The 12,458-nt window shown below is 42.9% G+C and overlaps 1 protein-coding gene across 1 annotated transcript in view; it reads left to right on the forward strand.

Annotated features, from left to right (window-relative positions):
- The window catches only part of CEP70 (centrosomal protein 70), a 60,429-nt gene that overhangs the window by 29,368 nt on the left and 18,603 nt on the right, over window positions 1-12,458 (forward strand). Inside the window, exon 10 of the mRNA XM_075610077.1 lies at window positions 8,043-8,192. Within this exon, the coding sequence (XP_075466192.1) occupies window positions 8,043-8,192 (150 nt within the window). The remainder of the gene's footprint in view (window positions 1-8,042; window positions 8,193-12,458) is intronic.

The following is a 12,458-nucleotide window of genomic DNA, read 5'->3' on the forward strand; positions in this document are numbered from 1 at the left end:
TATAACACACCAGTCTGTCTCATATCTATCAGTGTGTATAACACACCAGTCTGTCTCATATCTATCAGTGTGTATAACACATCAGTCTGTCTCTCATATCTATCAGTGTGTATAACACACCAGTCTGTCTCTCATATCTATCAGTTTGTATAACACACCAGTCTGTCTCTCATATCTATCAGTGTGTATAACACACCAGTCTGTCTCTCATATCTATCAGTGTGTATAACACACCAGTCTGTCTCTCATATCTATCAGTGTGTATAACACACCAGTCTGTCTCTCATATCTATCAGTGTGTATAACACACCAGTCTGTCTCATATCTATCAGTGTGTATAACACACCAGTCTGTCTCTCATATCTATCAGTGTGTATAACACACCAGTCTGTCTCTCATATCTATCAGTGTGTAAAACACACCAGTCTGTCTCTCATATCTATCAGTGTGTATAACACACCAGTCTGTCTCTCATATCTATCAGTGTGTATAACACACCAGTCTGTCTCTCATATCTATCAGTGTGTATAACACACCAGTCTGTCTCTCATATCTATCAGTGTGTATAACACACCAGTCTGTCTCTCATATCTATCAGTGTGTATAACACACTAGTCTGTCTCTCATATCTATCAGTGTGTATAACACACCAGTCTGTCTCTCATATCTATCAGTGTGTATAACACACCAGTCTGTCTCTCATATCTATCAGTGTGTATAACACACCAGTCTGTCTCTCATATCTATCAGTGTGTATAACACACCAGTCTGTCTCTCATATCTATCAGTGTGTATAACACACCAGTCTGTCTCTCATATCTATCAGTGTGTATAACACACCAGTCTGTCTCTCATATCTATCAGTGTGTATAACACACCAGTCTGTCTCTCATATCTATCAGTGTGTATAACACACCAGTCTGTCTCATATCTATCAGTTTGTATAACACACCAGCCTGTCTCTCATATCTATCAGTGTGTATAACACACCAGTCTGTCTCTCATATCTATCAGTGTGTATAACACACCAGTCTGTCTCTCATATCTATCAGTGTGTATAACACACCAGTCTGTCTCTCATATCTATCAGTGTGTATAACACACCAGTCTGTCTCATATCTATCAGTGTGTATAACACACCAGTCTGTCTCATATCTATCAGTGTGTATAACACACCAGTCTGTCTCATATATATCAGTGTGTATAACACACCAGTCTGTCTCTCATATCTATCAGTGTGTATAACACACCAGTCTGTCTCTCATATCTATCAGTGTGTATAACACACCAGTCTGTCTCTCATATCTATCAGTGTGTATAACACACCAGTCTGTCTCATATCTATCAGTGTGTATAACACACCAGTCTGTCTCTCATATCTATCAGTGTGTATAACACACCAGTCTGTCTCTCATATCTATCAGTGTGTATAACACACCAGTCTGTCTCTCATATCTATCAGTGTGTATAACACACCAGTCTGTCTCTCATATCTATCAGTGTGTATAACACACCAGCCTGTCTCTCATATCTATCAGTGTGTATAACACACCAGTCTGTCTCTCTTATCTATCAGTGTGTATAACACACCAGTCTGTCTCTCATATCTATCAGTGTGTATAACACACCAGTCTGTCTCTCATATCTATCAGTGTGTATAACACACCAGTCTGTCTCATATCTATCAGTGTGTATAACACACCAGTCTGTCTCTCATATCTATCAGTGTGTATAACACACCAGTCTGTCTCTCATATCTATCAGTGTGTATAACACACCAGCCTGTCTCTCATATCTATCAGTTTGTATAACACATCAGTCTGCCTCATATCTATCAGTGTGTATAACACACCAGTCTGTCTCTCATATCTATCAGTTTGTATAACACATCAGTCTGCCTCATATCTATCAGTGTGTATAACACATCAGTCTGCCTCATATCTATCAGTGTGTATAACACACCAGTCTGTCTCTCATATCTATCAGTTTGTATAACACATCCGTCTGCCTCATATCTATCAGTGTGTATAACACACCAGTCTGTCTCTCATATCTATCAGTTTGTATAACACATCAGTCTGCCTCATATCTATCAGTGTGTATAACACACCAGTCTGTCTCTCATATCTATCAGTTTGTATAACACATCCGTCTGCCTCATATCTATCAGTGTGTATAACACATCAGTCTGTCTCTCATATCTATCAGTGTGTATAACATACCAGTCTGTCTCTCATATCTATCAGTGTGTATAACACACCAGTCTGTCTCTCATATCTATCAGTGTGTATAACATACCAGTCTGTCTCTCATATCTATCAGTGTGTATAACACACCAGTCTGTCTCTCATATCTATCAGTGTGTATAACACACCAGTCTGTCTCTCATATCTATCAGTGTGTATAACACACCAGTCTGTCTCTCATATCTATCAGTGTGTATAACACACCAGTCTGTCTCTCATATCTATCAGTGTGTATAACACACCAGTCTGTCTCTCATATCTATCAGTGTGTATAACACACCAGTCTGTCTCTCATATCTATCAGTGTGTATAACACACCAGTCTGTCTCTCATATCTATCAGTGTGTATAACACACCAGTCTGTCTCATATCTATCAGTTTGTATAACACACCAGCCTGTCTCTCATATCTATCAGTGTGTATAACACACCAGTCTGTCTCTCATATCTATCAGTGTGTATAACACACCAGTCTGTCTCTCATATCTATCAGTGTGTATAACACACCAGTCTGTCTCTCATATCTATCAGTGTGTATAACACACCAGTCTGTCTCATATCTATCAGTGTGTATAACACACCAGTCTGTCTCATATCTATCAGTGTGTATAACACACCAGTCTGTCTCATATATATCAGTGTGTATAACACACCAGTCTGTCTCTCATATCTATCAGTGTGTATAACACACCAGTCTGTCTCTCATATCTATCAGTGTGTATAACACACCAGTCTGTCTCTCATATCTATCAGTGTGTATAACACACCAGTCTGTCTCATATCTATCAGTGTGTATAACACACCAGTCTGTCTCTCATATCTATCAGTGTGTATAACACACCAGTCTGTCTCTCATATCTATCAGTGTGTATAACACACCAGTCTGTCTCTCATATCTATCAGTGTGTATAACACACCAGTCTGTCTCTCATATCTATCAGTGTGTATAACACACCAGCCTGTCTCTCATATCTATCAGTGTGTATAACACACCAGTCTGTCTCTCTTATCTATCAGTGTGTATAACACACCAGTCTGTCTCTCATATCTATCAGTGTGTATAACACACCAGTCTGTCTCTCATATCTATCAGTGTGTATAACACACCAGTCTGTCTCATATCTATCAGTGTGTATAACACACCAGTCTGTCTCTCATATCTATCAGTGTGTATAACACACCAGTCTGTCTCTCATATCTATCAGTGTGTATAACACACCAGTCTGTCTCTCATATCTATCAGTGTGTATAACACACCAGTCTGTCTCTAATATCTATCAGTGTGTATAACACACCAGTCTGTCTCTCATATCTATCAGTGTGTATAACACACCAGTCTGTCTCTCATATCTATCAGTGTGTATAACACACCAGTCTGTCTCATATCTATCAGTGTATATAACACACAAGTCTTTCTCTCATATCTATCAGTGTGTATAACACACCAGTCTGTCTCTCATATCTATCAGTGTGTATAACACACCAGTGTGTCTCTCATATCTATCAGTGTGTATAACACACCAGTCTGTCTCTCATATCTATCAGTGTGTATAACACACCAGTCTGTCTCTCATATCTATCAGTGTGTATAACACACCAGCCTGTCTCTCATATCTATCAGTTTGTATAACACATCAGTCTGCCTCATATCTATCAGTGTGTATAACACACCAGTCTGTCTCTCATATCTATCAGTTTGTATAACACATCAGTCTGCCTCATATCTATCAGTGTGTATAACACATCAGTCTGCCTCATATCTATCAGTGTGTATAACACACCAGTCTGTCTCTCATATCTATCAGTTTGTATAACACATCCGTCTGCCTCATATCTATCAGTGTGTATAACACACCAGTCTGTCTCTCATATCTATCAGTTTGTATAACACATCAGTCTGCCTCATATCTATCAGTGTGTATAACACACCAGTCTGTCTCTCATATCTATCAGTTTGTATAACACATCCGTCTGCCTCATATCTATCAGTGTGTATAACACATCAGTCTGTCTCTCATATCTATCAGTGTGTATAACATACCAGTCTGTCTCTCATATCTATCAGTGTGTATAACACACCAGTCTGTCTCTCATATCTATCAGTGTGTATAACATACCAGTCTGTCTCTCATATCTATCAGTGTGTATAACACACCAGTCTGTCTCTCATATCTATCAGTGTGTATAACACACCAGTCTCTCTCCTATCTATCAGTGTGTATAATACACCAGTCTGTCTCTCATATCTATCAGTGTGTATAACACACCAATCTGTCTCTCATATCTATCAGTGTGTATAACACACCAGTCTCTCTCCTATCTATCAGTGTGTATAACACACCAATCTGTCTCTCATATCTATCAGTGTGTATAACACACCAGTCTGTCTCATATCTATCAGTGTGTATAACACACCAGTCTGTCTCTCATATCTATCAGTGTGTATAACACACCAGTCTGTCACTCATATCTATCAGTGTGTATAACACACCAGTCTGTCTCTCATATCTATCAGTGTGTATAACACATCAGTCTGTCTCATATCTATTAGTGTGTATAACACACCAGTCTGTCTCTCATATCTATCAGTGTGTATAACACACCAGTCTGTCTCTCATATCTATCAGTGTGTATAACACACCAGCCTGTCTCTCATATCTATCAGTGTGTATAACTCACGAGTCTGTCTCTCATATCTATCAGTGTGTATAACACACCAGTCTGTCTCTCATATCTATCAGTGTGTATAACACACCAGTCTGTCTCTCATATCTATCAGTGTGTATAACACACCAGTCTGTCTCTCATATCTATCAGTGTGTATAACACACCAGTCTGTCTCATATCTATCAGTGTGTATAACAAACCAGTCTGTCTCTCATATCTATCAGTGTGTATAACACACCAGTCTGTCTCTCATATCTATCAGTGTGTATAACACACCAGTCTGTCTCTCATATCTATCAGTGTGTATAACACACCAGTCTGTCTCTCATATCTATCAGTGTGTATAACACACCAGCCTGTCTCTCATATCTATCAGTGTGTATAACACACCAGTCTGTCTCATATCTATCAGTGTGTATAACACACCAGTCTGTCTCATATCTATCAGTGTGTATAACACACCAGTCTGTCTCTCTTATCTATCAGTGTGTATAACACACCAGTCTGTCTCTCATATCTATCAGTGTGTATAACACACCAGTCTGTCTCTCATATCTATCAGTGTGTATAACACACCAGTCTGTCTCATATCTATCAGTGTGTATAACACACCAGTCTGTCTCTCATATCTATCAGTGTGTATAACACACCAGTCTGTCTCTCATATCTATCAGTGTGTATAACACACCAGTCTGTCTCTCATATCTATCAGTGTGTATAACACACCAGTCTGTCTCTAATATCTATCAGTGTGTATAACACACCAGTCTGTCTCTCATATCTATCAGTGTGTATAACACACCAGTCTGTCTCTCATATCTATCAGTGTGTATAACACACCAGCCTGTCTCTCATATCTATCAGTTTGTATAACACATCAGTCTGCCTCATATCTATCAGTGTGTATAACACACCAGTCTGTCTCTCATATCTATCAGTGTGTATAACACACCAGTCTGTCTCTCATATCTATCAGTTTGTATAACACATCAGTCTGTCTCATATCTATCAGTGTGTATAACACACCAGTCTGTCTCTCATATCTATCAGTTTGTATAACACATCAGTCTGCCTCATATCTATCAGTGTGTATAACACACCAGTCTGTCTCATATCTATCAGTGTGTATAACACACCAGTCTGTCTCTCATATCTATCAGTTTGTATAACACATCAGTCTGCCTCATATCTATCAGTGTGTATAACACACCAGTCTGTCTCTCATATCTATCAGTGTGTATAACACACCAGTCTGTCTCTCATATCTATCAGTGTGTATAACACACCAGTCTGTCTCTCATATCTATCAGTGTGTATAACACACCAGTCTGTCTCATATCTATCAGTGTGTATAACACACCAGTCTGTCTCATATCTATCAGTGTGTATAACACACCAGTCTGTCTCTCATATCTATCAGTGTGTATAACACACCAGTCTGTCTCTCATATCTATCAGTGTGTATAACACACCAGTCTGTCTCATATCTATCAGTGTGTATAACAAACCAGTCTGTCTCTCATATCTATCAGTGTGTATAACACACCAGTCTGTCTCTCATATCTATCAGTGTGTATAACACACCAGTCTGTCTCTCATATCTATCAGTTTGTATAACACATCAGTCTGCCTCATATCTATCAGTGTGTATAACACACCAGTCTGTCTCTCATATCTATCAGTTTGTATAACACATCAGTCTGCCTCATATCTATCAGTGTGTATAACACACCAGTCTGTCTCTCATATATATCAGTGTGTATAACACACCAGTCTGTCTCTCATATCTATCAGTTTGTATAACACATCAGTCTGCCTCATATCTATCAGTGTGTATAACACACCAGTCTGTCTCTCATATCTATCAGTGTGTATAACATACCAGTCTGTCTCTCATATCTATCCGTTTGTATAACACATCAGTCTGCCTCATATCTATCAGTGTGTATAACACACCAGTCTGTCTCTCATATCTATCAGTTTGTATAACACATCAGTCTGTCTCTCATATCTATCAGTGTGTATAACACACCAGTCTGTCTCTCATATCTATCAGTGTGTATAACACACCAGTCTCTCTCCTATCTATCAGTGTGTATAACACACCAGTCTGTCTCTCATATCTATCAGTGTGTATAACACACCAATCTGTCTCTCATATCTATCAGTGTGTATAACACACCAGTCTCTCTCCTATCTATCAGTGTGTATAACACACCAATCTGTCTCTCATATCTATCAGTGTGTATAACACACCAATCTGTCTCTCATATCTATCAGTGTGTATAACACACCAGTCTGTCTCTCATATCTATCAGTGTGTATAACACACCAGTGTGTCTCTCATATCTATCAGTGTGTATAACACACCAGTGTGTCTCTCATATCTATCAGTGTGTATAACACACCAGTCTGTCTCTCATATCTATCAGTGTGTATAACACACCAGTCTGTCTCTCATATCTATCAGTGTGTATAACACACCAGTCTGTCTCTCATATCTATCAGTGTGTATAACACACCAGTCTGTCTCTCATATCTATCAGTGTGTATAACACACCAGTCTGTCTCTCATATCTATCAGTGTGTATAACACACCAGTCTGTCTCTCATATCTATCAGTGTGTATAACACACCAGTCTGTCTCTCATATCTATCAGTGTGTATAACACACCAGTCTGTCTCATATCTATCAGTGTGTATAACACACCAGTCTGTCTCTCATATATATCAGTGTGTATAACACACCAGTCTGTCTCTCATATCTATCAGTGTGTATAACACACCAGTCTGTCTCTCATATATATCAGTGTGTATAATACACCAGTCTGTCTCTCATATCTATCAGTGTGTATAACACACCAGTCTGTCTCTCATATCTATCAGTGTGTATAACACACCAGTCTGTCTCTCATATCTATCAGTGTGTATAACACACCAGTCTGTCTCTCATATCTATCAGTGTGTATAACACACCAGTCTGTCTCTCATATCTATCAGTATGTATAACACACCAGTCTGTCTCTCATATCTATCAGTGTGTATAACACACCAGCCTGTCTCTCATATCTATCAGTGTGTATAACACACCAGTCTGTCGGATAATAATATTATTATGATTATTTTGAAGGCCCTGCACAGGTCCCTGAGGAAGCTGTGTGAGAAGTTATTACCCCATCGGCAGACGCACGAGACACATGGGGACAGCGACAACGTCCGAGTGGAGGAACTTCTGCTTCTTGTGGACACGATGATGGAGGATGTGGAGAGCGAGGGAAAGGTGACATTATATAGTGTGAGGCTCACCTGAGCGGGGGAAAGGTGACATTATATAGTGTGAGCCTCACCTGAGCGGGGAAAGGTGACATTATATAGTGTGAGCCTCACCTGAGCGGGGAAAGGTGACATTATATAGTGTGAGCCTCACCTGAGGGGGGAAAGGTGACATTATATATTTTGAGCCTCACCTGAGCGGGGGAATGGTGACATTATATAGTGTGAGCCTCACCTGAGCGGGGGACAGGTGACATTATATATTGTGAGCCTCACCTGAGGGGGGAAAGGTGACATTATATAGTGTGAGCCTCACCTGAGCGGGGGAAAGGTGACATTATATAGTGTGAGCCTCACCTGAGCGGGGGACAGGTGACATTATATATTGTGAGCCTCACCTGAGCGGGGGAAAGGTGACATTATATAGTGTGAGCCTCACCTGAGCGGGGGAAAGGTGACATTATATAGTGTGAGCCTCACCTGAGCGGGGGACAGGTGACATTATATATTGTGAGCCTCACCTGAGGGGGGAAAGGTGACATTATATAGTGTTAGCCTCACCTGAGCGGGGGACAGGTGACATTATATATTGTGAGCCTCACCTGAGCGGGGGAAAGGTGACATTATATAGTGTGAGCCTCACCTGAGCGGGGAAAGGTGACATTATATAGTGTGAGCCTCACCTGAGCGGGGAAAGGTGACATTATATAGTGTGAGCCTCACCTGAGCGGGGGATAGGTGACATTATATAGTGTGAGCCTCACCTGAGCGGGGGACAGGTGACATTATATATTGTGAGCCTCACCTGAGCAGAGAAAGGTGACATTATATAGTGTGAGCCTCACCTGAGCAGGGAAAAGGTGACATTATATAGTGTGAGCCTCACCTGAGCAGGGGAAAGGTGACATTATATAGTGTGAGCCTCACCTGAACGGGGACAGGTGACATTACATAGTGTGAGCCTCACCTGAGCAGGAACAGGTGACATTATATAGTGTGAGCCTCACCTGAGCGGGGGATAGGTGACATTATATAGTGTGAGCCTCACCTGAGCGGGGGAAAGGTGAGATTATATAGTGTGAGCCTCACCTGAGCGGGGGAAAGGTGACATTATATGTGAGCCTCACCTGAGCGGGGGAAAGGTGACATTATATAGTGTGAGCCTCACCTGAGCAGGGGAAAGGTGACATTATATAGTGTGAGCCTCACCTGAGCGGGGGACAGGTGACATTATATAGTGTGAGCCTCACCTGAGCGGGGGAAAGGTGACATTATATAGTGTGAGCCTCACCTGAGCGGGGGAAAGGTGACATTATATAGTGTGAGCCTCAACTGAGTGGGGAAAGGTGACATTATATAGTGTGAGCCTCACCTGAGCGGGGGAAAGGTGACATTATATAGTGTGAGCCTCACCTGAGCGGGGGACAGGTGACATTATATAGTGTGAGCCTCACCTGAGCGGGGGAAAGGTGACATTATATAGTGTGAGCCTCACCTGAGCGGGGAAAGGTGACACTATATAGTGTGAGCCTCACCAGAGCGGGGGACAGGTGACATTATATAGTATGAGCCTCACCTGAGCGGGGAAAGGTGACATTATATAGTGTGAGCCTCACCTGAGCGGGGGAAAGGTGCCATTACATAGTGTGAGCCTCACCTTAGCGGGGGACAGGTGACATTACATAGTGTGAGCCTCACCTGAGCGGGGGACAGGTGACATTATATAGTGTGAGCCTCACCTGAGCGGGGGACAGGTGACATTATATAGTGTGAGCCTCACCTGAGCGGTGGAAAGGTGACATTATATAGTGTGAGCCTCACCTGAGCGGGGGAAAGGTGACATTATATAGTGTGAGCCTCACCTGAGCGGGGAAAGGTGACATTATATAGTTTGAGCCTCACCTGAGCGGGGGAAAGGTGACATTATATAGTGTGAGCCTCACCTGAGCGGGGGACAGGTGACATTATATAGTGTGAGCCTCACCTGAGCGGGGGAAAGGTGACATTATATAATGTGAGCCTCACCTGAGCGGGGAAAGGTGACATTATATAGTGTGAGCCTCACCAGAGCGGGGGACAGGTGACATTATATAGTGTGAGCCTCACCTGAGCGGGGAAAGGTGACATTATATAGTGTGAGCCTCACCTGAGCGGGGAAAGGTGACATTATATAATGTGAGCCTCACCTGAGCAGGGGAAAGGTGACATTATATAATGTGAGCCTCACCTGAGCGGGGGAAAGGTGACATTATATAGTGTGAGCCTCACCTGAGCGGGGGACAGGTGACATTATATAGTGTGAGCCTCACCTGAGTGGGGGAAAGGTGACATTATATAGTGTGAGCCTCACCTGAGCAGAGAAAGGTGACATTATATAGTGTGAGCCTCACCTGAGCAGGGGAAAGGTGACATTATATAGTGTGAGCCTCACCTGAGCAGGGGAAAGGTGACATTATATAGTGTGAGCCTCACCTGAGCGGGGAAAGGTGACATTACATAGTGTGAGCCTCACCTGAGCGGGAACAGGTGACATTATATAGTGTGAGCCTCAACTGAGCGGGGGAAAGGTGACATTATATAGTGTGAGCCTCACCTGAGCGGGGGAAAGGTGAGATTATATAGTGTGAGCCTCACCTGAGCGGGGGAAAGGTGACATTATATGTGAGCCTCACCTGAGCGGGGGAAAGGTGACATTATATAGTGTGAGCCTCACCTGAGCAGGGGAAAGGTGACATTATATAGTGTGAGCCTCACCTGAGCTGGGGAAAGGTGACATTATATAGTCTGAGCTTCACCTGAGCGGGGAAAGGTGACATTACATAGTGTGAGCCTCACCTTAGCGGGGGACAGGTGACATTATATAGTGTGAGCCTCACCTTAGCGGGGGACAGGTGACATTATATAGTGTGAGCCTCACCTGAGCAGAGAAAGGTGACATTATATAGTGTGAGCCTCACCTGAGCAGGGAAAAGGTGACATTATATAGTGTGAGCCTCACCTGAGCAGAGAAAGGTGACATTATATAGTGTGAGCCTCACCTGAGCAGGGGAAAGGTGACATTATATAATGTGAGCCTCACCTGAGCGGGGGAAAGGTGACATTATATAGTGTGAGCCTCACCTGAGCGGGGGACAGGTGACATTATATAGTGTGAGCCTCACCTGAGTGGGGGAAAGGTGACATTATATAGTGTGAGCCTCACCTGAGCAGAGAAAGGTGACATTATATAGTGTGAGCCTCACCTGAGCAGGGAAAAGGTGACATTATATAGTGTGAGCCTCACCTGAGCAGGGGAAAGGTGACATTATATAGTGTGAGCCTCACCTGAGCGGGGGACAGGTGACATTACATAGTGTGAGCCTCACCTGAGCGGGAACAGGTGACATTATATAGTGTGAGCCTCACCTGAGCGGGGGAAAGGTGACATTATATAGTGTGAGCCTCACCTGAGCGGGGGAAAGGTGAGATTATATAGTGTGAGCCTCACCTGAGCGGGGGAAAGGTGACATTATATGTGAGCCTCACCTGAGCGGGGAAAGGTGACATTATATAGTGTGAGCCTCACCTGAGCAGGGGAAAGGTGACATTATATAGTGTGAGCCTCACCTGAGCGGGGGAAAGGTGACATTATATAGTCTGAGCTTCACCTGAGCGGGGAAAGGTGACATTACATAGTGTGAGCCTCACCTTAGCGGGGGACAGGTGACATTACATAGTGTGAGCCTCACCTTAGCGGGGGACAGGTGACATTACATAATGTGAGCCTCACCTGAGCTGGGGACAGGTGACATTATATAGTGTGAGCCTCACCTGAGCGGGGGAAAGGTGACATTATATAGTGTGAGCCTCACCTGAGCGGGGAAAGGTGACATTATATAGTGTGAGCCTCACGTGAGCAGGGGACAGGTGACATTATATAGTGTGAGCCTCACCTGAGCGGGGAAAGGTGACATTATATAGTGTGAGCCTTACCTGGGCAGGGGACAGGTGACATTATATAGTGTGAACCTCACCAGAGCGGGGGACAGGTGACATTATATAGTGTGAGCCTCACCTGAGCGGGGAAAGGTGACATTATATAGTGTGAGCCTCACCTGAGCGGGGAAAGGTGACATTATATAATGTGAGCCTCACCTGAGTAGGGGAAAGGTGACATTATATAATGTGAGCCTCACCTGAGCGGGGGAAAGGTGACATTATATAGTGTGAGCCTCACCTGAGCGGGGGACAGGTGACATTATATAGTGTGAGCCTCACCTGAGTGGGGGAAAGG

Source organism: Ascaphus truei, chromosome 7, assembly GCF_040206685.1.
Source record: "Ascaphus truei isolate aAscTru1 chromosome 7, aAscTru1.hap1, whole genome shotgun sequence".
In the NCBI taxonomy this organism is placed as follows: Eukaryota; Metazoa; Chordata; class Amphibia; order Anura; family Ascaphidae; genus Ascaphus; species Ascaphus truei.